Source organism: Copadichromis virginalis, linkage group LG4 (assembly GCF_057382275.1).
Source record: "Copadichromis virginalis isolate Kocher_CV1m ecotype Utaka linkage group LG4, C_Virginalis_male_GT1.1, whole genome shotgun sequence".
Taxonomy (NCBI): Eukaryota; Metazoa; Chordata; class Actinopteri; order Cichliformes; family Cichlidae; genus Copadichromis; species Copadichromis virginalis.
In genome coordinates this window covers 25,745,701-25,768,222 of record NC_140621.1, presented here as the reverse complement: position 1 = coordinate 25,768,222, position 22,522 = coordinate 25,745,701, and the positions used below count along the sequence as shown (strand labels likewise).

General features: G+C 40.4%; 1 protein-coding gene across 1 annotated transcript in view; it reads left to right on the top strand.

Annotated features, from left to right (window-relative positions):
* Positions 1-13,872: 13,872 nt before the first annotated feature.
* The window catches only part of notch3 (notch receptor 3), a 27,613-nt gene continuing 18,963 nt past the window's right edge, over positions 13,873-22,522 (top strand). The window contains exons 1-2 of the mRNA XM_085454503.1: positions 13,873-14,206; positions 15,166-15,238. Of these exons, the coding sequence (XP_085310629.1) occupies positions 14,146-14,206; positions 15,166-15,238 (134 nt within the window). The 5' untranslated portion in view covers positions 13,873-14,145. The remainder of the gene's footprint in view (positions 14,207-15,165; positions 15,239-22,522) is intronic.

Below are 22,522 nucleotides of genomic sequence, written 5' to 3'. Positions count from 1 at the left end.
GTGTGTGTGAGACTGCAGTCTGAAGTGTCTGAGACTGGTTCACTCCTCGAAGACAGGAACCACTCAGACCACACACAGGGCCTCTTCAGGCACCACAAAGGAGAACCAGAACAGAGACTGACACACTCACTATGCATATGCTATCAGTGTGACTTTTTTATTCACTCAGTTTCTTTCTATATTAATTTAAAAGACAAGACAGGATTTATTTTTCTCACTGTTGACATGTTCACAATTTTAGGCTTCAAAGTCTTTTTTGTCCTGTTTCTTTACTCCAATCCCTTCACCAACTCACAGCCTTTTTTCTTTGATTTAACTACAGTGTGCTCACTCACAAAAATGTTCTGCTCATGTGATGTGTTTTCCCATGGTGCTAGGACTGGAATGTGTGCCTTTTAAAGGTGATATATATTTGCTATTATGCTGAGAGCGAAGACCTTCATTTCTGCGATACAGAGAGAAGAGCAAAGCCAAGGCTGAAAACCAGTCCCTGGGAGAATTACTCTACTCTGGGTGTAGGGATGATATGTGACATTCAGACAGAGAACCAACAGTGGTGAATCGTATAACAACAGCATCAGGCAGTAAGTGGTATGCAAGAAAATGAATTAGTGTTTTTAAGAAACTGAGCATGATGAGTAATAAAGATAAGCTGATAGAAAATCATGTATAGACAGGTTGCTATCTTATCCTACAATCAACCGTTGAGTTCCCAGAGATGCACTGGCACTGAAGGCTGACACAAGTACAGTACAGCTCTATCTTGTTATTAAAGATAGAGCTTTGGAGAAGAAGAAGAGAAAAAAGAAGGACAGAAAGAAGAAGAAGAAGAAGAAGAAGAAGAAGAAGGAGAAGAAGAAGGAGAAGAAGAAGAAGAAGAAGAAGAAGAAGAAGAAGAAGAAGAAGAAGAAGAAGAAGAAGAAGAAGAAGAGGAGGAGTTTTGGGCACCTTCCCTACCGTTTTTCCTCTAAATGTTATGTGTTTGAATAGCAGAGCGTATGTATTCTCCCACATCCTCCTATCTCTGCCCTTGATTCCCACGGTAAGCACAAGCACTGATGGGAAAAAACCAAAAACCAGGGACACTAAAATTCCAGGATTCTTGCGGCCTGCATCAATCTGTCAAAATTTAAAAAGGGGAGGAAAGATAGCTTTTTGAAGAGAAAATCCTCATTTTCAGTGTTAGTGTTTAATGTCATATATTTAGAGAGAGAAAAAGCAAAATTGGCACCTATATAATTATTTCTTGTGCTGATCTTTGTTACGTTCGATGAAATTTTAGTGCAGGACTAGAATTTGTGTGAGTAATAATAGTCACTTTTATTAATCTGTCTGTGCATATCAAATTATGTAAAGTGGTGGTGGTTTATGTAAATTGCTGTACAGATATTCCACAACGGTGCTCTGAAACAACTATGCTGTTGGAAGAGTGAAAATCCAAACACATGGATATTGAACTGTAACTGAACTTTTGGAACCACGCGGAGCAAACTCTTCAAGTTGTTTCTGGTATTTTTATTGTATTGTTTTGTATCTGCTGGCCTAAGTTTTCTGGTGTAGCATCTAAATCTGTATACTGACACACAACTTCAATGTTCCTATAACTGACTTCATAACATGTATGTATGCATGTTCTGTCTCATCTGAGTTTTTCTTTAACACGTAAATTTTTTTCAAGATGGGTACCTGTTCTCCAGGATAAGTTGGGATTGGGGTGAAGGGTGGGGCAAGTTTGATTTTTTTTTATCATAATATGGAAAAGTTTCTAAACTGGAGCGAAGTTCTCACAAAGTAAAAGGATTTTCATGCATATTCACTGAAGGCCACTGAGCACTCTTATCTCCCCCTCATCGATCCAAAAGTGGAGAGCAGTTTTTTTCCCACACACTCTTCACTCAGCAGCCTAAACAAACACATACAAGCTGCCATCTGCATGTGGAACAGGAGATTTAAGTTAAGGCACACTGAGAGGTCATTTGCTCTCACCTCAGTGCAGTGACCTAGCTTTGATATATCTGGAAAAGGAAGGAGAGGCATAGACAAGGATGAATGTAAAGAGCTGGACGTGACTGAAAAGTGGAAAATATTAGATATTGCAAGGTGCCAGGCTGAGTGACTAAGCCATAAAGCCGGCCCTTGGTACAAACAAAGCATGTGTTTCTGTCATCAGGAGGATTGCGTGTCCTGAGTGCCTGTCACTTTAGGAGTTCTTGTTGCTTTGAACAAGTCTATGTTTGGGCTGCAGTTCGCTGTAGAACACAGATGAAACAGGTTGCAGCCTTGTAAAAGTAGGGGTGGATCTTATATAAATCACACATGTGTGTAGAAAAGACAAAGCATCCAAATAATGCCAAATCCAGACTGTGTAACAATGGAAGCCCCACCTGTCCAAAGAGTTCAGTCAACTCAGTCAGGGTTAAACTTATTCTACTATTTCAATCGCTCTGCAAGAGAAAATTGTTCATAACCTTGTAGAATTGCAAATGCAAGGTCAGTTGCTTTTTCCCCCCTACAAAGTCTTGTGCTTTTACCATCAGTCATCCACTCAGCCCTACTCCAAGAAATGACATGCTGGAAAATTAATCTTGCAAGAGTTGTGCTGAGGGAAAATCCAAGGAAATCCATACATTAATTACCTAGGCCTCTTCAGTACAATCACAGGAAATACTTTCTGGTTTCAAATGTTTTGCTGATGTTTTGCAGTAAATGTCAAATGTAATCATTTTCTAAATAGTGCTTTCCATTCGTACATTCAGCCTTGATTTATGCAACCACAAGGGTGATGGTGCCTAATTGTGGTGAATAAAAAGTGGTTAGTTCTGTTAGGAAGTTGTAACAGATCCACAGTTCTGTACTTCTTTAACTCTTGCTTATTTGTTAAGATCACTCCTGAAGAATGGGAGATTTTATATGTATAGGGAATTTCTGTCCTTTATATGAGATCTGATTCATATATACATATCCTATGTAAGATCCCATGTAAAGGGCAGAAATTCCCTACATGAGGGGGTAGGCTTCCATGCCCTTATTTGCAACCCCCTTACTCCCATGCCTCAAGCCCCACTGTGATTCTGTTGACCCTCTTCCTTCGTGTGCCCCTGAGGCTGCTCTTATTGTACTGTGAGGGGCTTTAGAGCTTCCTCCGCCCTGTTTGTACTCCAGGAAACAGGGGAATTAAAACAAGCTGTTGAAACAGCACTTTCATGGGAGCACAAGTCAGGACCCCCAGGATGGCCCTTCTCATACAGTATATGTGGGAAATCCAGCTGAAAAGTTTACTGCTCAGCAGGAAGAAGTCTGTGTCCCATATATTCACAAGATTCTAAAAATAGATTTAATTCCAATATGGACCAATTGCCCAATCACAGTATATGACAAAAACACATGCAGCATGTATAAGAGAATTTAGTGGTGTGGGCCAAGTGAAGCAAAATCATCTCTGACAAAACACTGGGAAATGTGTGAGTAACATATTCTATACCGCTTATTACATAGTACTTGTTTTACTGTCGTAGCACATCTGAAGGCATGTTTTTGTCAAAGTGCAATGTCAAAGTGCATGTGCGTTGGGCACGAGGATAAGGAAAATAAATTAACTGGCATCCACCAGTTTGAAACGCAGACATTTTCCTAGTAATTACGTCTCATAAGGGAGCCAATAGTGCAATTAGGGGTTAGTACAGAGCAGAGTGTGGACCACATCTGGGCTCCCTCAGGGACTTCGTGTCTCAACATGTTCTCCAGAGTGTGAGAACCTCAGCCACTAAGCACACCTAAAGACACAAAGCTGCTCCAAATACAGGACCACATCATGATTTTACATGACACATTTTACAGTTAATTTTAGACTTTAATTTAATTTTCCACTTGTTAGATCTTTTTCCAAATTTCTCACATATTTATAAAGTTTCACTGGCACACCAGAAACAGTTTTATTTTCATGGCCATGTAGGCAGGATGCCATGGCATGGTGAGAAGCCTCCAAGAGATGAGATCTCATGACACACGATGCAGTCATCACAGGACTTTTTTCTATCAAACAACGGGTGGTTGCGAATCTTCTTTTCTTCACTATAGCAGCATGTGCCCACGTCGCACCAAACTGCCAGAAAGACCCTTTACTTTGCTGATGGTGTAATTACTCCGCATAATTACACCATTTACATGTGAGCAGCACAGACAGAAGTTCAAGGATCTTAAAACGTAGCTTAGATCCTAAAAAAAAAAGCCAAACATTCCAAATATAAATGTAAAATAAATAAATAAATTATTGTTGTTTCTGGAACAAATATGAAGAGTCGAATAGGTGACTTCTGTTTTCACTGGTGAGGCCTGTAGTTATCACTCTCTGTCCTGTAATCTGCTGTCCACCCTCCCTTCTACAATTGCTTTGATGACAGTCAGAACCACAGCCCAGGAAAGTGTGACAGTCGCCATTAGTTCTCCATATTCACGCCAACTCCCACCTCCCAACCCAGCTTTGGTGGTGGAGGGCTTGCAGAGCCTAACAGCTGCTTCTAAATTAGAGAGTAGAAGAGAACACAACAAGACTCTGGAATGTCTGGATTGTCTAGATTGCCTTTCTCCTCCAAAGAGTCCTGGGAAGATGACTAAAAGTTTGTGCCAGGATGCTGGATAATCCAGCACAAGAAAGTTATGCATAATATCTTCTTGACCTCATAGCATGCCTTTAGAAATGCCAGATGGCTTAGAAAAATTGGGGGGCCGCATACCATAAGCAGGCAATGAATACTGGAAGATAACTAAATGGCATGAACAGAGGAATTGAACATGTCCGTTATTTGTGACAGGCTGATGGTGTCTGCCCCAGGCCCAGTAATCAGGTCAGCCTGAGGTGAAACCTCCTCTGTCATGCATTATCACACTGCCTTCATTTGTTGCTGGGGAGACAGTGACCAGGTCATTGGGGTTAGTGTGGCCAGAAGCATAGTTGTAAAATTGCCAGCCTCAGTAATGATGTAGTTGTGAGTTAGGATAAATTTGCTCTACACAGCCTGGTATCCAACTAGTAACACTAGTAAAGAAAAAAAATGTTTTAGAAGATGGCTCCAGACAGCAAAACATTTGTCATGGAATTGATAGAAAGGCCACAAGAGAGGAAATAGAGTTGGCGGAACGAACTTGACTGAGTGGGTGGAGGATGAGTGGGTTAAAACAAAATGAAGGGAGAGAGTGGGTTGATCAGTAGTGTCTGGACAGCTATTTGAAGAACAGTGGATGGAGTTGAAGAAGATGAGTGGGAAGGAAGAAAAGAGGGATCACAGCACTGAGAGCAAAAAGATGAAACATTCATAAAAGCTTACGAGCACAAGCTTCTAGATAGCGAGACGGATGTTTGATCCAGCTGTCATGCTTATTTTCTCCTCCCCCTGCCACAGACTGGCATGCTGTTTTTCTTCAATATGTTTTTCTTCAATATGTTTTAATAAAAGTGGAATTACTGCAAGCCCTCTTTCCTCTTTCCTCTGGCCCTACATGTTGTGGTGTGGAATGTCTACTGCCATCACCACTCCTTTCACTGAACCACAACCAAGCTTTTCTGAAATGGCCTACTTGTTCTTTCAAACTTGAAAGCAAAAGAATAAAGGTAACATGATACCAATAACTTGAATTGAAATCCCAATATTATTAAAAAGATAACATGGTTTTAATTCACAGGTATATTTCAGGAGTCTATCTCAATAACCCACACTTAAAGAGGCTGTGACAACAATGGTTTTAACAGATTATTATGATGATTCTATCTCAGCAATTATTTATGGTGTGTTTGAAAGAAACCAGAGAGTACACAACAGTTCTCTGCAAGTTATCTTCCTATAGCGGGATAGCTATCCTTCACCCTCACAGCACTTAAGCTGTATTGACCCCAGACACTTCACTGCCCTGTCTTATTTTTGTACTACCTTTCTTATCATTCAAGTGTGTCCCTAAACCAGACACAGAGTGCGAAAGGAATGTCCATGCACCTTTAAATCCATTTCCAGACTTCATCCCCTATCTTGACTCGATGCTTGCTTTCTACTCCCTATGAATACCCAAGAGCTTAGGCAGCCACTTTTAATAAAGTTCAGCAGCTGTTGCAGCGTGCAAGTGTGAAATCTTTCATTTGGTCTAGTTTTGCTCCCCAGTCAACACAATGTGACAAAGATGAAGATGATGGGAGTTATGATCTCATATGTAATCTCACACCACTTCAGTAGACTTGGACAAAAGGGCCAGGGGCTTCCATCATGGTCTGGCGATCAGAGACTGCTTGGCCAACAAAGCAAATAGCCCTGTTGATATTGGCAGCAAGTCAGTTGCTGGTGCATCAGCATCATGCTGTAGAAGCAACCATGATAAACTAGGTCTCATAAAACTCATAAAACCAAAACTGTAAAGTTCAGTTTCAAGACCTTGGACAACAACATAGGAATGGAAGTAATGCCAGTAGGTTTTCTGATTAAGAATGTTGGATTCTGATTTGGGGGGTTTTAGCAAAAACTACTTGTTTAAGGCTATATTGTGCATTTGTGTCTGCAGCATGTGATAGATGATATATGGGGTTGGGGGGAACAGGGGGCAGGAGGGTAAGAAGCTACAGGCTAATTATCTCATTCTAGTTCTATCTGGTTGTAATTATACGTTAGTGGCAAACTAGAAATGTTACTCACTGGCTGCTGTTTTCATTGCGCACTAGGCAGGTTTAGTGTTTTCTCCCTGTTCTTTTCTTAAGGAAGATCCTGGCTCAGGAAGGCTCTGCTGGAACATGAAAAGGCACAGGTAGGGCTGTGGGTGCAGCCTCTTTCACCTCAGTGTGTAAGTGTGGGAACCACTCGGCTGCCAGTAGTGCATGAGTAACAAGCATCCTGAGGGAGTGTGGCGTAATCTCTTCTAACGCTCTAGTCTCTTCTCTTTCTCTCACTCCTGGAACACACACGTTAATTCAGAAGACTGAGTGCACTCACCCATTTAGCGCAATCAGCACACATTTGCAAACAGCAATCTTCAAATGAAAGCTCTTTCCGAAATCACATATACACAGACATATTTGTAGTATAAACAAAGTCTCAACCTGGTAAATATTACCTTGTAGTGATTCCATTGTTGGAAAAAAGGATTGAGCTTTGATGATGAAGCCTGCATGATGAACTGGCTGGACAAATATGTTTAATAAATTTGGTGCTTGGCTTGGTTTTAGTATCTTCAAAGGAGAAAATTGTACCACACAGAATTTAAGTGCATTCTATCAAGAAGCAGTTGATAATACAGCACACGTCAGTAATATCGCTGCCTACTGCCAGCTTGGGCAGGCTCCAGCTCCAAACACCAGTGTCCCATATCCCTGCAAATGACAAAAATGCATCAAAAATGGATGGAATCAAACATATGCATGATAAATGTATAATAAATAGGCAATTGACCACAAAATGTTCTGATATTAACTGTTGCATTCCCCATTCTCTTTAAATTTCCAAAGGGCAGAAATGTTTGCACTACTAATGAATATGTTTCCTTAAACGAATAGAATTAGCAAAATCATGTACCCAGGAAAATTACCAACATTTTGTTTTTTCTTTTTTTTTCTGAAATTGATCAAGTTATATTGATTATGACATATGGCGTCACCATTTTGTGAAAGGATGCAAAGGCATGAATATATATTGGTCTTCTAATACAGATTTTATAGAGCTGTGTTGGTAGGGTGATTGGGGGCAGTGGGCTGGCAGCTGTTGCTGCTGTGCGGGGGCCCTCAGGTCTCGGCCTACTCCTAATGGCCAAACCAGCTGTCGGAGTTCTGTCTGTAGGGGCGCAGGGCTTCAGGAGGCGGGGAGGGCATGAGAACTTCCACCCCCCTGTCCTGGGGGGCGGGTCCCCGCCTTGTCTGCCCTCCTCTGAAAGGAGGTGATTGATGGCGCAGGGTTGACACCATGCTTCCCCAACAATTGACTCAGGAGGGATAGAGGATGAACAGAGACCAGGGGACCCCTCCACGTCTTTCTCTTCTGGTTTTCAGAGGCTAATGTGGGATCAGTTGCAGTTATAATTCAGTCATTTTTCTCAATATGTCTTTTATTTGACATATTTGTCGCAGCATATGCCGCACGAAACACTTTTCAAGGCTGTCACCACATCGATTCTGCATAAAAACTCAGGTTATTTTCTGCTTTACTTGTCAGATTACATGGATTTGAACATGGTTTTGTAAAATGGCTGAAATGACCCTCAGCCTTTCGTTAAGATAATCCCACTTGTTGCAGCAGGCCTTCAGTGCCCTCTTCCTTGCACCAGATCAATAAATCCTGACAACAGAGTGAAGATTCATGGTGGACAGTGCTCTGGTCGTGTGTGTCAGGTCATCAGTGGATATCAGCCCAAAGTCTCGGCACCAGGGCTCACTAATACAGACCTGACCTTTTGCACTAAACCCCACGATCATCCCTGGAACCCTTTCAGCAAGTCCCCAACACCTCCGTTCTTCTTTAAGATTTACAGCCTCATGGAGGGAGAAAGGATCTGGAAGAGGGGGTTAAGAGAGGGGGGAAGAAGGAAGGGGAAGGGGGACACTGTCCAGCAGCTGCTCACAGTGGTCTTAAGTAGCTATTTCACACGGAAGCGCAGTCATAGTGCTCCGAATTCCTCCAGCTGGTCAGTCTCCAGCTACGTCTGAAACACATTCCTCCACATCAGTATCTATTGCAGACTGCTGTGTGGATGTAAATGCCTACAGAGACAGGAAAGGGACAAAAACTCTCTTATTATGATTAGTGACAAAGAATCCTGATCTTGGAAGATATTATTCAGACAAATCCTATAAGTTCTCTGTGTTTTGTCCTACTGGAGAACAATTTTACAAAGAAACATGTGTTTCAGAGAACAAAAGACTACCATAAGTAAAAATTCTCCTTCGTTCTTTCTGTCTGTCCTGTTCTCTGCAGAAACAAAACATGTGTACACATACGGGATTTAATAGCCGTTTAGAGAGCTTGTGTGAAAGTCAAACACTTTTTCCCACAATCCAGTGAAAGATCCATCATTGACGTATGTTTACTTTAGGCAAAAAGCTCCAACCTTTAAGCCACTCTGTGTGCATATGTCAGAGAGTGGGTGGAAGGAATAAGAAGAATAGAATCAGGGTGAAAGAGGACACAGGGAATAACCTCTTTTTTTATGAGTGGTTGTTGGAAAATTATTAAATCGTGGACTAGAGGCGTGTAATGTAAGCAAGCAAGATGTCTTGTATATGGAGAGAGCCAAAAAACAAAACCAAGTGGTTGTAAAAATGTTTGAAATACATTAGATTAAGGGAGGGAGCTAAACATTTTGACATGAGAACACAATGGCAATCAATATAAAAAAGAAGAAAAAATATAAACGACTGTTATTATGTAACTAGATTACAAGTAATATAGAAGTCAGAATAACTCCCGGGATATTAGCACAGAATGGGAGTACTTGGCTGATTTCTTCCTGTGCTAAAAATCTGATACAACAAATTAAAAATGGCAGAGCTATAAAGCAGCGCAGAATCCTGGAAAACTAAAGGAAATCCAGAGTTTTATTACTGTCTTCATAAACACTGCCTGTCTCAAGTGTCTCTTTAATCTTCAGAAGCCAGCTCAAGTTTAAGATGAAGTAACCCTTACAGATAAAGATATCATGCAATTATCAAGCAATAATAAAATCAAGATTCAGATCAAAAGCCTGAATCCTGTACTACAATTGGCCCCGACGTCTGTCTGTAGGGGGTCTCAGCTGCTGATTGGCCGTGACCAGTTTTGTAGAGGGGTTTCTAATCCTCCCCACACTCTTTGTGGGTGCTCTTTGGGCTTTTCCCACATAAATCAGTCTGGTCTGGGTGGTAAAGTCATCACGTCCCCTGTGTCCACACACACTGCCTGTTAGCACTCCTATCACATGGAGTGTGCTTGTCATGAATGGCCACCGAGTATGAAAGGATGATGGTAGCTGACCACGTTAAAAACTGTCGAAAGGCAAAGCAGAAATATAGACAAACATTTGATCATTTAAACCTTCACTGAATACACCCACTGACCAAAAGTGACCCTTGCTTTTGATGACTGATGAAAACTTTTTTGTTTGTTTAGTTGGTGGAGGGGGAAGAGCAAAAGAAGAACTTCATTACCAATTTAATTTAATTTTGTATATATAATGAGTATCTCACATAAAATTCTCCACTTCCTGCCCTCGTGCTTTATCTATCATTACCTGCCCCGCCCCAGTGTGTCACCTATGTCTATTGTAATTGTTTTTATGCCATGTCTCAAACGTTCCTGCATTGCACTTCTTGTGTTACCATCTTCGTGTGTGTGACTTCACCTACCTTTGTCTATCTAATTTTTAGGCTCAATCTTTACTACTGGATTCGATTGCCTAAACTGACTGATCACTCAAATTTGGGGTTGTTTTTTTTTTGGCTGAAAGTATAGTATGTCTTTTTAACTTTGCTTCTATGTCATGTATTTTTCATCTTTGAGTCACTTGTCAGCTTTTAGCATGTCTTCCTGTTAGTATGCATTTGTCTTTTAATGCCTTATGTAGTGCTAACTGATCTTTTAAAACTGTTCATCCTAACAATGTTGCGGAAGGTTTTTTGGTCAACGCCAGCACAGGAATATTTTTGTTGTCTGTGCAACCATCCACAGAGATGTTAAAGGAGTGTGGCAAATATGCAAAATCATCTGATCGTATCATTTGTAGCTCAGGTTGCTTTCCAACTTTGTGCAGCGCGGTGGTTCTTGAGCGTAAGTCTTCCAAGACCTCTTTTCTTCACTGACTGCTGTTAACTTCTATTGATGTCATTACTGTAGCTGTCCATAGACATTATGTATCAGCTTACATGTCCAAATTAGTTTCTTACTGGAGAACAAAGAAATACAATGAAAGATACTGTTTTGTGTGTTTGCTTTTTTAAAAAAAATAATAATCATTTCAATAAATATTCATTTTGCACGTCAAACTAATAGATAACGTGAGCATATCTTTTTGCTTTTTGCGTACGGGTGGTCTTCACTTAGCTACATTTGGTCAGCTGACACTGCAAACGAACAGTATTATTCATATGTAATTGTGAATAAAGGCTTCTCTGTTGGCAGTGTGTGTCACAATAGTTCCAGGTATCCAAGGTTCTTAAATGCTCAAAGGGAGGAATTACTCAATACTTTGTACAGCTGAGTATACAAAAGCAGAAATATGCCACTAAAGATTGGTTTTAAAATAAATGTGTATATTAATTTCTCCTAATTAAGTGTATTACTGCTGATTCTTCAGATTTAGCTTTATTAACTATAAGCAGTGCTAACACAGTTCAAAGAGAAATCTCGCTCTTTCGCCAACAGAGAACAAAGTTATAAATCTTGACCTGTCACATCTTTGTTTGTGTGATTGGAGATTCCCCCTGAGTCCTGTGCGAGAACTTTGTCACCAGGGTTTCCACTCTCACAATTTCTACCGAATACAAACAAAAACACTGAGTTGTTTGTTCTGTTTATGAGTGCCTTTGTGCATGTGTGTGCTTGAGTAGAGAGGCGGAGTGTGACACCGACACGACAAGAAAAGGGTCTAGGATGAGCTAGAATTCATTAAAATTGTTGTTCAAATAAAAGTTCCATTTTCTCTTTCATCTTTAAAACAATAAAGGGTCGTTCATATTTCCAGAAGGAAGAACTGGGACATCCATTTCTCCATTAATGGGATCAGTGAGAGAGTGTCTTTGTTTTCGGAACTCAAGTGGTGTTTATTGTAATCTTCTCAAACAAACCATTTTAACACAACTCTCCTTCAAAGTTGGCTAAGGCAGGTCTAAACTCCATATCAATTAATTTTCAATGAAAGACGAAATACTTGAAAATCATTAGAATAATAAAAGCAATTGTTGCACATTTTTCTATTAAATTAAGTGTTTGTGTTGTTAAGAGTTATTATAACTAGTTGTGTGTTCTTCAAGGAAACAAAAAAGATTATGATCTTCAACTTAGATCACGTTAAAATATTTAGTAATTATTCATTGTTTTATTTTATTCAAGTATTATTTTGATAGGTAACCAACTCACCACATTATGTTTTGTAGTGAAAGTATTATTAGGTATTAAGAAGCCAACAGCTAATTTCATGGGAAAGAAGTCCCTCAGTTTTTCAGCATAGTGAAGTACATGAGGCATTTGTAGACTCTGAGTTCACAGATAGCAGCAAACTGTAAATACAACTGCCTGACCCTGAGCACAATGAAAAATCTCTCCCTGGGATTTCTTCCAACTGGAAGCCAGTCAAAATACTGTCAACACCTGGCATAGTAAGTTGGGAGTCTGTCTACTACAACTGTAGAGTTGAAAGAAACATTTCACAGCCAGATGAAAACATAAAAACACAGGTTATTACACCCACTTGAAAAATATATGAACTCCGTTACACTTTCCTCTGTTTTTCTATCTAGTTTGCTCTTGTTGCTGGAGGCTCAGCCAGAAATATAAATTACCAGTTGTAATACTGGATAATTGGGGGAGTTTCAAAAGGGGAATTTCAGCCGGTTAAAACAATGTCTATGTGCTAATTAAGAATATAAGACTAAGCCATTGTGTACAAAACGCTGAATCCAGCTATTGAAAACTTTGAACTGCCAAACTTTCATCCCACGGTCGTTGCCTAATGAAGCAGGTGTCTGTGAGGCTTAACAAGGTCTTTTGACTGACCCCCTATAGATTACGTCACACTGCAGCTCACAAATTTCACTCCAAACCACTATGCTACACTCATGGCTCTACCAATTCCTGTAATTTATTCAAGATCAGAAGCAGGAGTAGGGTGATGACGAGGGGGAGATGGTGGTGTAGGGCAGTGTGCTTGAATATTAGTGTGGTACCCTCCCCTGCAGAGAGAAACTGTGTCATAATGCTGGACTGCTTTTATGATTCAAATCAAGGCTATTGTCTCTGCAAGCAACCAGCTCCACTCTGTGCAAAAGAACAACTGAGGTACTATACACTGGCTGCAGAAAATGAGTGCACTGCCATAGACTGAAGAGATGCTGGCTAAATTGAGAGAGCTGCAATGAGAGTGAGAGCTCAGTTCATTACGCTGGCCAAAGGCATAACAGGAATGCCTACTGTCTATCGGTGTGCTACCATGTAAACACTATTCACTGTCTTATCTACAGTTCATCAACTCTAAACACAAAAACAAACAAGTAAGTTTGCACATGATTAGACACATTATGGTCTGCTGCCATATTACAGAGACTCCATCTTAATGCACGTAATGTGGGAGTTTTACATTTTGTTGTTTACGATTTGGATGTGGAACAAATATTTGATTTGGAGTGCATGCATTTATGCATTTATATATAGTACCAGAGCACTATACTTAATCCCAAAGTGCATCAGCCTGTTTTATGGAATACTATCAGGATGCAAAAAAGGAAAAAAAGAAAGAAAAGAAAAAGAAAACATATAGACTGTGTAAAGTCCACCAGCCTCCTTATGTCTGTAAAAATACAGTCCCGTGTTTGTCTAGGACCTTTAGGAGAAACAAAATCATAGATTAACACTTTTCAGAAGATAGTGTTGATTTCAAAATTGAAGGGGTTATTCGCACAGTTGCAGTTGTGTAAGGTCTGTCAGTACAAAATGTCAAACATGCCAGGAAAGTTCTCTACTGTTTATAGTTTTAGTCCAGACCTCATTGAACTGCTGCAAGAAGTCCTGATCATCGTTGTACTGCCTCCAATAGCTTAGTATGGAAAAAAAAAAAAGAAAAAAAAAAGACAATACTACAGTTGGTGTGTGTGTGCGCGGGGTGGGGGGGGGGGGGGGGCTGGGATCGAAAGATAGACAGAAGGGGAGAGAGAGAGAGAGAGAGAGAGAGCGAGAGCGGAGAGGCGGAGTAATCCCAAACGCTGGGACAGATCGGGAAGCAAAACTTTTTTCAAAAGTTTTAGGAGGTGAGAGGAGAATCACAGCAGCCGTGGCCGAGCTGCGGAGGATATTACGGGATTAGGATCTAACGCTACGTTTTCCGGCTGACTTTATGAAAAAGAACCCATCGATTTTGGAGCTTTTCATGTGAACTTAACAAAGGATGTATTTCTACTAAAAAAATACTTCAAACGCTGGAAACTTTTCCACCGAAATGGAAGGGAATATTCCATGGATTCTTTTGTCATTTTTATTGTTTATGCATGTCTGTGAAGGTAAGTCATCTTGCACTTTTAATACCTGAGTTCACAGTTTAGATTTATACCCACCGGTAGGCTAGACTGGACTTGTCTGGACAGCCGAGCCACCGTCCAGTTCCAAATAATGAGGTTATCCTTGATTATCTAGGCTACCAGTGAGTACTAATATGTACTAATAAGTTTCTCTTTTTATCCTTTTTGTTCGTCTATTTATTTGGTAGTTATTTGGAATTTTAGTTGTTTTCTCGTCTTTCACAAAAAAATGTCGTTGTTTTTACGTGGTATTTATGTCTATTATCGTTGTTTATAAATAGTTGTACTCACTTTGTGTTCTGCATTATAATCAAACAGAAATACACACTACCTCAAAATGATTCAATATTATTCAGGAAAGACGTGTTTGATAGATTATAGGTCAATAAGTCAAGTCAGCGGTTTAAATACCGACAATCACATTTTGGCACGACAGCGGCAACAGGTCGTTGTAGCAGATTCGGGTTAGCGCATCATGTGTAAAATAGCTGGTGTTCGTGTGATTAAACCACTCATTGCTGTATAGATAAACATAGAAATTCGGAACCTGCAGGAAAGTTAGTTTAACTGTGTGGGAAAGGTCTGATGGCAAGGTGACAAAACCCAGAGTGCGCAGAAGGAATTTAGAATATTTGATTAACTTTTTTTGTATGTGTGGTTTAAACTTTAACTGAATACCAAAACATGTTCTCTCCTAAACAAATAATTTTTTAAGCACAAGCAACTCGGTACTTTAGCATGCATATCTATCAAGGAAACGCAGAAATGTATCTTCTTTTAGTGGACATGTGCGGGTGTGTCTACAAGATGTAACAAGTGGCAAAGGACTGTTGTCTAGAAATCACTATCAGCGAGTTTTGATTAGTTATGTAAATTAGGTTATGATGATTTGTAGACAACTACTAAAGTTGTTTTTTAACATCTTTCTTTGATTTCCACAGGAATCCGTTGCGTGGATCAACACAGGCCATGTGAAAATGGAGGGACATGCCTAGATTCACCTTCTCGATGCATGTAAGTGCAACATTTTTTTTTTTTAAAAACCTACCAGCGCAAAGGGCGATAGCTACCATTTGCCAATGCTCGAAACCAACAGTTTTGTGTATAACCTGGCAGATTTCCGGTGTTTTTTCTCTGTCTTAAACAAGGAGCGAGAAATGCCCCTGTTATTACCTATTGTCTAGATAATAACGCCCACATAACAGTGGTGAAAGATGGAACAAATTGATTAGACCTGCACAGATGAGCATCAACAAGTCTGGAAATGCATGGACGACACACTCATCTCTTGCACCTGTTAAGGAGCTCATTCAGTCATAAATCACAACATCTTGCTGCACATTGCCAAAGGAGCGTTTCTTTGTGTGTTTGGCTCAATTTTTTTTTTATTCAATGTAGCCTCAGCTTTAAAGCAATTTCTATTTATTTAAATTCCTTAAATAGCTTTAGAAAATTTTAAATTGTTTTTTTTTAACTAATTGTCTTAATGTCCTGCCTAGAGGTTTTGCATCTTTTGTCAAAGCTTTTGTTTTTCAAATGAGGAGGCTATTACAATAGTCAAGTTAAATAGTCTACAGTGTCCTGCCCTGGGGTCATTTTAAAGGAAAGAAAAAAACCCTATACTTCAGGAAAAATGCCTGAGGGGGGTCAGATGGAGGAGATACTTTTAAAACGAAACTCCTTGTTTGCCAGCTGTATCCTTCCAAAACAGTAAATTTACTCTTTTATGGGAGATGGTAGCACTTTACCGTACTGCATGGACCTAAATTAATCCAATACCCTGAATAGACTTGTTCAAGGCAAAAGCACATCCCCACACATGTATATACTGTGTGTATGTTTGTGCATTACGTTGCACTTGTATAAAGTTCCTGTACTCCCAGTAGAAGTAATTACACATTAGTCAATGTGTAACTTAACTGCAAGTGAAACTAGTAACCACTACCCACATTTTTTCAATCATTAACTATAGCCAGGATTGTTTTTATTGGGTAAATGTATAATTTTATTTGGACCGATTTTTTTAAACTTCATTTCACGATCACATAATTTACTTTGAACTACTATGAGTGAAAATCAACACAACACTCCCAGTGTTTGGTCTAAGTGTATTAATCTCCAGATTAAGTGTAATTACATCACAGGGATTGTGTTTGCCTTTTTTGTTCCTCTGATCCTTTGTGTTGTGTATATGAGTGTGTTCATATGTTAGTGATGTGGGAGCGGTGAATGTGTAATTACTAAGTTGGTAGAGTACCAAAAATCATTAAGAATGACAAGGTTGAGATATTTGTTTTTTGTTTTGTTTTTTCCAATGGAAGGGGACATCAAATGTAGAAAAAGGCCCATAATATGGGAGAGCAGTGGAGTGGAGCATGGCCACATGAGAGTGGTCAGACCAGTCCTATGAGTAGTGGAGCCACCCCACCCCTTCCCCTGGGAGCCTACAGAAACAGGAGATTCAAAATAGGAGAAAAGATCCTTTCTTCCACCAGATACCTGGCTGTAACCTGGCACCAGAACTAGAACAGGGTTTAGGAAGGCAGAGAAGAAAGGCCACAGCAATGTGAGGCCAGTGTAGAATGGAAAGAAACAAAATGCAGAGGCAGATATGTGCTTTGGCATTTGAAAGGAATTTAGAAAAACAGCAGAAAGCACTTTCATAGAAAGCAAAGCTGTTCCATAGAACAGGACACATCACTTCATGTAGAGAAGTTCACTTGCCCTTCCTTGTTGTCCAGCTACTGTGCTATTTGTTGTTCTTACAGGAAAACAGATTCTCAAGTGACTCTATTACAGTGTCTGTGACAGTTGCCATTGTTACTGTTCCAGACACTGTTCCAAAACCAATGTATCCTCTGTCTTGTTTTTCACAGCATAACTTCAAAGTGCATGAAATCTTGTTTGTTTCTTTATATGTCTCTGATTATAGTGGTTTCCTTCTCAGGTAACCAACTTTGTAATGCCAGTTTTAGTTGTTTCTGTCACTCAGTAAAAATCAGTCACTGTTATTAGTTTTAATAGGTTGATTGTCTGTGTGGAGCTCGAGATCTTGGCACCGACTGCCATTTTCCATTATTTCTAACTATTTGATATAATACAGTAAAATTTAATGTTATTAAAAGTTATATTTAAAAGCATATCTACAAATGGTTTAGTACAAATTTTTGGAAGGCTTTTCTCTTTGATACACAATAAATATTCTTCACAATCTTACAATGCCACAGAGTTTTGAACTTGACAATGAAGAGTTCATAGTGTCACTGAAAGTGTAATTTCTAGGTGAGCAGTCAGGAAGTGTAGTTGAACAGCCTTTGGCCCCTCAGCTCCACCCTGCTTGAAGAGTGCTACAGCAGTATGGACAGAGGAAAGATAATTAGGCAGATTGAGGGGGTGTCATTCAGAGGAGATCCAGCTGGGGGAATTGGACTGGGGGTAGGGAATGGGTTGAGAGAAGCTGGCTAGGAGGGAGTGAGGGTGTGGGCGGGGGGTCTGCATATAGGACAGCTGGTGGATGTTGTGATGGTAATCCAGTGAAGTCAGATCTTGACAAAGGGAAAGCATAGGGCCAGGTGCTGCCATTGAGCAGTCAGTCGCCCCCATACTGTGAGAGACAAGCTTGTGGAGGAATGAATCCGGTAGCCCACAGTCCCTCTAGCACATGTTGCCTCTCTCACAGTAACACAGTAACAGCAACTGTGTCTGCTCTTTCTCTCACTGCATGCTGTCCTAGCTCTAGCTACTCATCCTCTGTCCATCAGGGCAGAGGCAGATCACAGATTACAACCAGCTCTTTCCCCTCTGATCTGCCAAGCTGAATGAAAATAAATATGGAAGTTCTCTGCTATCTGAGACCCGTGTTATAAATGGATTGCCCTTGGCTTCAGTAGCAGAGTTATCATATAAATTGGGAGTGTTTTGTTATGACCCTGTAGCAACTCCCAGACTCTTAAAGCATGATAAAGAGGGCACCTTTGACTTGCCCTCTTTGTCATGTCAAGATACTGTGGAGTTTGTCTGCCTACATTGTTTCACTTTTGGCAAAATAGAAGGCAAAAATAAGGAAGTTTTTGATTTTCTCTGGATGGGTTAAACATACATAGTACATACAAGCAGATAAGAAATACACTTTCAAAGGAACCCAATTCAATAATAAGTGGTTGCATTCTCTCATGCCAAAGCACATATTAAGTGACAGACCATAGCAAAGAAACAGATTATATTATTGTCTTAGTACACGGCACCTTGGGGCTAGTGTTTTCTTTGGTATCTTTATAGTGGATTAGAAAGGAATGCTTAGCAAGATTCCTCCTCTCCCCCTGGTGCTTTCAGGTTATTGTCTCTACCTCCCATCCATTCATCCTTCTACCCCCTTTCGGAATGCCTTAAACAGTACTGTCTGAGACTGTGCAGAGAGTATTCCAGCAGTCTCATTGAAGAATTCATAGTGATTTGGCTGATTATTAAATTCTTATGGTGCCATTTTGAAGGCAAATACTGTCTTAACTCTCATGCTGTCATGCCAGGCAGATGGAGCCATTGTCTTGCCATTTTACAGACGAATTGAAAGCACAGAAAAGTATAATGACTCAAGAGGATAGTGTTCATATCTATGAGGATATGAGTGCTATCTGAGAAAGAGGTTACACCATTAGGGGGAACATATTGGTTTGCTGTCCCTTCTCTTCTGTGGTTCATGACTGGAGACTGGGAGCTGTGGTTCCCAGGCTCCCTCAAAGGAAGTGGTGCCTTCTGACCTCCCAGCTACACACATCCTGTCTTATCAGAGAAGCTTAAGCAGCTTGATTACTTCATAATTCTCCATTTTCTGATCTTTTTCTTTATTGTGTTTAATTCCACCACTTCTCATTACTTGGATACATTGCGCTACATTGCCTTATACTCTGCAACCTGGAACTTTTATCTGAGAATGTGGAAATTAAATTCATATGCACTTTCTTACGCATTGCATATAAGTAATATTTATGTCGGTTTTACCCCTGAAACAACCTGTTGGAATTTGCAAATTATTCTCTTTGATGTCTATGTATGTCTGAACTGCAAGCTTATTTAAGGATAAGCCTGGATGTGAAGTTTCATTGCCTGGTTGTTTGCTCTTATCCAGGAGACAATGACTTCTGAAGAGACACTCAGGCAGGTCTGATTAGAATAACTTAGGTTTGCCAGTGAAAAATTCCCCAGTGTCTCCCTCCCTGTCAGCAGAGGAAGGGATGGGTCCATCATTAAAGGATTCAGGAAAAGGCATTCACTTTTCCACTAAGCATAATTTCCACAAACACTTTGCTTCCAGCAAGGCAGCATTTTACTAAGCCATAACCTTTTCTTAATTAAAAATACTGAGGTGTTGTGGGCTTAAACACTTTGCCACTTCATAAGAGCACTTGATTGCTGCATTTTTGCCATGTGTTGGTTTTATTGAATATTTTATTACTCTACACTTCTTTAACATCTTCAGTGCTTTTTGGGGCAACATAAACATTTTCCTTGTAAGAACTGTTGACAGTTCCTCACATCAATAAGCACGCGAGAGGTTGTGCTGACCTCAGTCAATCCATGTGATATTTTGTGTGAACAATTTTAAGTGATGCTGGCGTAGCTCTATTTAATCCAAAATTAAAACAAAACACTGGATAAGTCATTGTAGTTTATCTTTGACTTTAACATTGGGATGGGGCCCTTTCAATTTCAAAGTTTTCCAAAAAATCTGGTTCAGTTTAGGTGGTTGGGTGGGGTTTTGTGGTGGAGTTCAATAGAGAATGCTTTGAAAGACCTCAACCCTAGGATTCATGCATTGTGGTTTTGGGCAAATGCATTGCTATTTGAAAAATGTGAGGGTGTATTCTTTCAGACTGACACTAGAAGCTGTTTCGATAGTGTGTGAGGTAGCAAGAATTGTGCGTGAGATCTCCCCCCCCACACACACACACACACACACTTTTTTGGAAAGTGTATTAGTGAGCACTTAGCAACAGGACCTATTTATTCTCTCAGTACAGTGGATATGTGCTTTCCTCGCTGCCAAGGAAATGTCTGGCATTTCCTTGGAATTCTGGATTTATATTAATATTATTATAATACACGATAGTCTCTCACTGATAAAGTATGAACTGTGATAGGACTATCAGAGTTAAGAAGGATTCACTTAGTCCTCCCAGCTTTTTAGTTAGATTAATTAACACTTTTCCTCGAGTAAGTTAAATGTCTTTCTAGTCACATGTTTAATATGCATGTTTGGGGGGGGGGGGGGGGGGGGGGGCTGTGGAAAGCTTCTAGACTGTTCAATGCTTTCATTGTGTCTCTAGGAACAATTGTTGAAACAAACCTTGGCCTTTAGACTGTGAAACAGTCATCCTTTTGGACATGATTGTACTTAATTATGAGTCTGAATTGGTTTAGCACAGCGCTCAGAGCTACCTGCATATGTAGGAGGATCAGTCTTCTGAAGTGCCCCAACTGTCCTTATGAAACCCTGTCTCCCATCACCCCCCTTTTTTCCCACTCTAGCTCTGTCTCACTATGGGTTACTGTTGCCAGGCTACAGCCCAGGCCTGAAAGACTAGCTGTTTGGGTCACTGCCCCCCACTCCCTCCTACCCCTACCATCTTCCCCCACCCCCCAACACTTTCATTCAAAGAAGTTCTGACTACTTTAGCTCTTTTATTTGGACCACAAAACATTCCCCAACCCCCAATCTGGCTCTCTGCTGAAAAGGAGAGCCAAGCTGGAGAGAGCAGAGCAGAGGAGGTTGCTGGAAGGAGGGGGTGTGGAGATGGGCTCCTGTTGGCAGTGTGGTGTCAGTGTGGACTCTTCATAAAAGAGAAGAGCTGGTCCTGCTTGCTTGTGGAAAGAGGGGGAAGGGTATGAGGTAGTTGTATTAGGAAATGTTTTAAGACTTTTCCAATAGATTCATTATATGATGTCATACCAACTTCAAGCGTTAAAAAACGTAAGACTAGCTTTTTTCAGGCAACAGAGAATTTGAAAAGTTGTCCCAAGTCAAAACATGATAGTTCAGTTGTTTCTCTTCCTTTCCATTTGTCTTAGAAAATGCCCCCTAAGATAAGAAGAATCCTTTATAGTTGTTGTTTTGTGGAGCATGACTGTGTGTACGAACCGTGTCAGAGATTACAGCCTCTTTGTTCACAGGTGAGCCGCCCTTTGACCTCTGGCTGAGTTGCCGCTATTGTGTAGAAGAGGATGAGCTCAGGTTACCCTGCTTCAGTGACCCAGAAACCAGGAAAACTGGCATTGTGTTACACAAGTAACAAGTGACAGAACTTACATAAATCCGATGGTTTTAGTCTTGATATCACGTTACTTGATACAGAACAACTCTGCAATCAAAGCACACTGACTGAATCCCATTTTGTTTTTGGATGTTTAATAATCATTTGTATTTGAAGCTCTCAATTAAAACTTTGACAAGGTTGCTATTTCTCTTTTCCTTCTTATATAATTTCCTCAGTGGATCTTCTCTTTTATGCATTCATGATACAACCACTCCTCAGAGCCTGAGGCTGTTTGTAAGTTGTTTTTTCTTTGTGTTTGGGTGTGTAGTGATTGTTGCATGTGTTTGCTTTGTTGCAGTGGTGCCTCCACATAACAGTGTTTGTTAGGCAGAACTGTTAATGCATGTATTTGTTAAGGTTGAGCATACCTTCTGAGATATTTAAAATGCCTTGTGTTTGTGACTGTGTGTGTGTTGGTTACAAAGTTTTTCCCATGGGCAAAGAAGCTCAATGGTTTTGGCTTAAAGTCTGGCACCGGAGCTAAATGCTAGACAACTAGAGGTACTCTGACAGATGTGGACAGATGCATGGTGTCAGTACTGCAGCTGGCAAAAACCTTCATATGTGCTGACAAGGAGAGATTACTCATTCTGCCCGTCTCTCTGTTGCACCCAGAGACCTCTTCCTCATCTGCTGTACGCTCTTCCTCCAAGGTCAGATGTTGACACTCACTAAGTATGACTCAGGGGCCCATTGCACAACAGCAAACTGCACCTGCCTTTCACATCCGCCACAATTAAAGTTGGGCTCACGCAAAGGCACAGATCCTGCCCTTCTGTTCCCATGGGCAGTGAAATCCATAAGGTTATAAAGAGCCTGATAAGCAGACTTTTCACAGTGGTATGAAGTGTGAACCAGGACAAAAGTTGCATGTCTCTCACAGTCTCTACGCTGATAGCATTCTGATTTGTGTGTTATGGGAGTAGCATGTTGGCAAGGAGTCAGGTCTAGACAAAAGAATGTGTGTTTTGGCTGCTTACTTCATTGC